General features: G+C 42.9%; 1 protein-coding gene across 1 annotated transcript; it reads right to left on the reverse strand.

Annotated features, from left to right (window-relative positions):
- Nucleotides 1–490: 490 nt before the first annotated feature.
- On the reverse strand, nucleotides 491–3,437 carry mchr1b (melanin-concentrating hormone receptor 1b). The gene is made up of 2 exons (XM_042085511.1): nucleotides 3,423–3,437; nucleotides 491–1,552 (listed from the first exon to the last, which is right to left on the reverse strand). The coding sequence occupies exons 1-2, from the start codon at nucleotides 3,435–3,437 to the stop codon at nucleotides 491–493; spliced, it is 1,077 nt and encodes a 358-aa protein (XP_041941445.1).
- Between the last annotated feature and the right edge of the window lie 1,884 nt (nucleotides 3,438–5,321).

A 5,321-nucleotide genomic window follows, 5' to 3' on the forward strand; every position in this document is an offset into this window, starting at 1 on the left:
AGCCCCTCATAGAAAGAGGCACTAAGTATAAGTTACCATGTATATACTCTTTTGATCCCGTGAGGGAAATTTATATTTATGTAAATTTATATGTATATTTATAAATGTATATTTATAATATAATACCTAATGTATACACAAACCATAGGCCTTCATGGTCAATATGGTATACAGTAATATGTATGCGTATATAGGCATATGGTTACTATGGGATATTATGGCATATGGTATACTATGGGAGTTAAGCTTGTTTTAAGTTGGCAAAAGTTTGAACTAGCCAACTAGCTCCGCTGGTGGGAAAACGCATGGGACTCAGCGCTGTCCTATTGCGTGCAGAGGGAATTTGAAAGACAACCGATTATCCCGCCCCTCGGACTGAGTACTGCGAACGGTGAGTGCCCAGACCCTACATTTTAATGTGGGTCTGGTTTGTCAGGCTAGTTTGTTCCCTGATGTCCACCACAGTCATTTTGACTGACATCTTGGCTCTTCAGTGCACCGCAGCTGTCACTGGCGACATGTGGTTGAGCAGCTGATCCCTAAAGAAATGCCCCCGCTCCTGGGCACCCGTGTCAGGCATTAGGCGCATGTTGAGGCTGCCATCACCGATGCCCGGCTCCACCCTCAGACTGCGCTGGGGCAGGCGCAGGGCTCCCAGGAGCTGGCGCTTAAAGCTCTCGCTCAGGATGATGTAGAGGAACGGGTTGATGCAGCTGTTGGCGTAGCCCAGGCTGATGGCCACGTTGTAGGTGCAGAGGAAGGCGAAGCTGGGCCGCTGGACGCCCAGGTGGGCCAGCTGCAGGATGTAGTATGGCGCCCAGCACAGGAAGAAGGCCAGGCAGATTGCCACGGCCATGCGGGTCACCTTGCGGGTGCGGACGCGCAGACTGCGCTGGGGCAGTGGTGCCACTGTGGACGCCACGCTCTGGAGGATCTTGAAGAAGACCACGCAGATGATGACCAGTGGCAGGGCGAAGGCCAGCACAAACTGGTACAGCGTGTACCAGTAGGTGTCTCGGGCCGGGTCGGGCAGGAGCAGCGCGCAGCCCACTGAGCCGTCCCGCAGGTGCATGAGGCCCGCGTACATCCACACGGGAGTGATGGACAGCATGGACAGGATCCACACAAGCAGCACCACCACCACTGCCACACGGGGCGTGCGGACATGGTTGAAGCGGATGGGGTGCACAGTGGCCAGGTAGCGGTCCAGCGTCATGACCGTGAGGATGTAGGTGCTGACGATCTGGCTGTTGGAGTCCAGAGCTGTGATGATGGTGCACATGGTGGCCCCGAAACACCAGGAGCCATTGCCCAGCAGCTGGTGAATGAGAAAAGGCATGCCCAAGAGGAAGAGCAGGTCCACCACTGACAAGCTGAAGATAAAGATATCTGGCACGGTCTGCTGTGCACGGAACTTGCTTCTCTTCACGATGGTGTAGATCACGATGCAGTTTCCAACAATGCCAACCAGACAAATGGCGCCGAAGAGGCTGGGCATAAGGGCACTGTGGTAACTCCTGCCTGTATCTGCATGCAAGGAATAAAAAAAGCTCTACATGAAACAAGATCTTCCACCAAGATTTGCCTTTGCTCTCTGTTCAGGTGTATTTTTCCCAAACAACAATGAAAGTCAACACTGAACTAGACTTTTGCGTTAACTTGACATTAACTCAAACATGAGTTCATCATTTGAAAACCACTGTGGAAAATGGAAAACAGAATCATTATCCTAAGGGCAGGGGTGTAATGGATGCTAAACGCAAGTAAACACAGTTTATCTACCTCTGAAATATCAGAAATAGAGTTTATCCACCTCTTATTACAGTTTATCCACCTCTCAAAAGAGTTTATTCACCAATTGCAACTTTTAACATTCAAAAATCACACTGTATTTCTACATTCAAAATATGTACACTCATCACCACTCTAGGAACCATTTAATGTTTATATTGTTATAAACATTGGACAATAATTTCCACCACCATAAAACATGTTCTGAATGCCATTTTTAGGGCAGCCGTGGCCCAGCCGCGGTTGCCGGTTCGAGCCCCGACCAGTGGGCCGCGGCTGAAGTGCCTTGAGCAAGGCACCTAACCCCTCACTGCTCCCCGAGCGCCGCCGTTGAAGCAGGCAGCTCACTGCGCCGGGATTAGTGTGTGCTTCACCTCACTGTGTGTTCACTGTGTGCTGTTTGTGTTTCACTAATTCACCGATTGGGTTAAATGCAGAGACCGAATTTCCCTCACAGGATCAAAAAAGTATATATACTTTTAAAAATCTGATACCGCATGGCGCAGTCCACCTTACCGTGATCAGCAAATTCATTTACCCATCTTATTTAACACCTAAGGGCTAACTTAAGCAATGCGGCACAAGTGAGAGTGGGGTTGGTAAGGATATACCCACAGCTGTGATTTGGCTGAAGAATAATATTATACAGTATAACACATAACAGTGTAAATCTTGCCACATACAAAAGCACTTTCAAAAACTAGTGCAGTGTGACTGTAGTTCAACGTATATAGCTTCATGTGTTCATGGATTAGTTACCAATATTGAAATGCACAAATCAGTAGCCTATTCACTACAAAACGTGATGTACTCAAATTTACCTTAAATTACCCCCTGAAAACATTTAATTTAAATTAAGTGGCCCTTAATTAATTTGTAAAACAGACCCTTAATTGTACCTTACAATGCCATTTTGCCATGAGGTGTAACCCCTTAATCTACATTTAAGGTGTCAAATCAGGGGTTCCCTTTATTTGTTCGGATTAAAGGAACCATATGTAAGATTGTGGCCAAAACTGGTAATGCAATCACTTTCAAAATACTGAAGAGCGGTGTATCCTGAGCAAATATCAAATCATGCAACAATATGACCACTATTGGGTCTTATTAACTTTTACTTAGGACGCATTATTATCTTTTTATTATTTAATAATTTGGCTGACGCTTTTTTTTTAATTTAAAGCGATGTCAAGTAATTTAAAGCGATGTCAAGTATGAGGGAATCTCCCTGCAGGAGCAATTTAGGGTTAGTGGTTTGCTCAAGGGCACAACAGTGGCAGGTATTGAACCCACAACTTTGTTTGTAATTTTGTTTACTTTGTGCAATTTTATCGTTTGCTGCAGTAGACTATAGCTTGTTATGTACAGGGTGGATGGCAAATAATGCCTTTCCAATATTGAACTGCTGGTTATAATATGTTTATAAAAGGACTCGGAAAAAGGATTGAGTAGCAGTGGTAGCCTATAGCAGTAGTGGTGGTGGTATAGGTAGGCTATAGCCTACAGCCAAACAATATTTTATAGGTTAATGGTAGGTTTTTAATGCAGCTTAATAATGTTCTATAAGTTTCGCTCATTTCCAAAATTACAAACTCTACAGCATAACATGGCAAGTTCATGGGTATTCTTACCTGACTTTGCGTCATCGCTTCCATTGTCTATGCCGTGTGAGCTGCTCCCGTACATGTCCAAATCCATGATTACTGACTTTGGAGAGATGGAGTCTCCTTTCAGCGAGAGACGCTCCTTAAGCTTTCGAGCGAATGCAAAGCCACGTTGACGGTCTTTCTTATAGGTATATGGAAAGTTAGTGACATCTAGTGACGCTATACCGACATTCCTCAAAAGGTGAGATAAAAAATGATCGTGATTCGTGTTTCGTATGGTTCTGTTTTTACAAATGAAAACCCTGTATGGCATAAGAACAGTCAATGTCCCACAAAACTGCTTGGTTGGTGTTGTTGAGGTTGACAGCTTTGTGGCATGGTGAAGAAACAACCACCTCCTTTTAAATGTGGCCGAAGGAGATAGTGGACTATGGGCTAAGATTAAGTTGAACACTATTTCCATCATGGAAGAAGAGGTGGAGTAGAAAACTACAGATAGCTTGGATGTACACCTTGACAACCAGTGGCAGGAAAGGACAGAGCAGACTCTTGGGGAAGCTCAGGTCGTTCAGTTTGTGCAAAATGTTGCATATGTTGTACACAAGTGCAGGCTCTATGCTGTTGTTGAGTGAAGGATGCACAAACAACTCAGTATAACTATCTCACATCCACGGCACAAACTACTGGTCAGACAGTAGAGTGTATTCAGCTGGAGGCTTCTCATACTCTGTGCCTGTGAGAAAATCATATATGCTGAGAAACAATGCACAGGTTTACATTCAATTCCACATAGACATGATCCTAAATTCTATATATTTTGACTTGTGTGTGTTTGTGTGAGTGTGAGAATTATTAATATTATCAATTGCAGCTCTAACACCATCATTTCCCTTCAGAGATTAATAAAGTCATCTATCTGTCTATCTATCTGTCTGTCTGTCTATCTATCTATCTAAAATAATGTGCATTTCTAGCCATATATTTAATATATATTTAATGAATAAATTAATAGATTAATACAACCCGAACTCTGAAAAAGTTGGGATGGTTTGTAAAATGTGAATAAAAAAAGAATGCTATGATTTTCAAATCATGTCAACTCTATATTTAATTGAGAATAGTTCAAAGACAACATATCAACTGTTGAAGGAGATACATTTTATTGTATTTTGGAAAAAATATGTTCATTTTTAATTAAATTCCAGCTACACATCTCAAAAAAGTTGGGACCTCTTCATTTAACAACATTCTATAAATGTTTAGGAATTGAGACCAGTGCTAGGGTGGTCCCATTCCTGCCTGACCCTCACACACACATTTTCAAATCCCTGTAATGTGGTAACTTGTTTCCTGATTGGGAAATTGAACTGTGTGTGATTGTGTGGGGGTGTGTAATGTAATTAGTAGGGACCTGTCTGTTACATTTGATGTTTCAATGTCTGTCTACAATTGTCAATGTATGTATTGTCTATGTAATGTATGTATTCCCCCCAAGTCATAATGGTATGGCCCTTAGTTAATTGGATGGCTTTATTTAAAGCCTGTACTTTTTGCTTAGGAAAAGAGAGAGAAGGCTAAAGAGTGGAAGTCTTGTGTGAGGGAGAAGTCTATAGGAGAGTGCATTTTTGATACGATAGCTTGTTGTGAGGTTGTGTAAGAACTTTTTACATTGCAAACTGGTTAGTTAATTTTGTTTTGTTTCGTTGTCAAGTCTTTTTGTTTGCTATTTGTTTGCACTGTTTTCACACTGTAAATAAATCTACACTCTCCACCAAAATCCACATTTGCTTGCTGTGTTTTCACCCCATCACTACTTCACCTCAGTGAGTCCTAGCCGCTGATCCTGCGTGTGGGTATGGACCGCAAGGGCCGTATTTATACAGTTGTTCAAAACCTGTGTACATCATTCAGAATTGATTGTGC

This window comes from Alosa sapidissima, chromosome 3, assembly GCF_018492685.1.
Source record: "Alosa sapidissima isolate fAloSap1 chromosome 3, fAloSap1.pri, whole genome shotgun sequence".
Classification (NCBI taxonomy): domain Eukaryota; kingdom Metazoa; phylum Chordata; class Actinopteri; order Clupeiformes; family Clupeidae; genus Alosa; species Alosa sapidissima.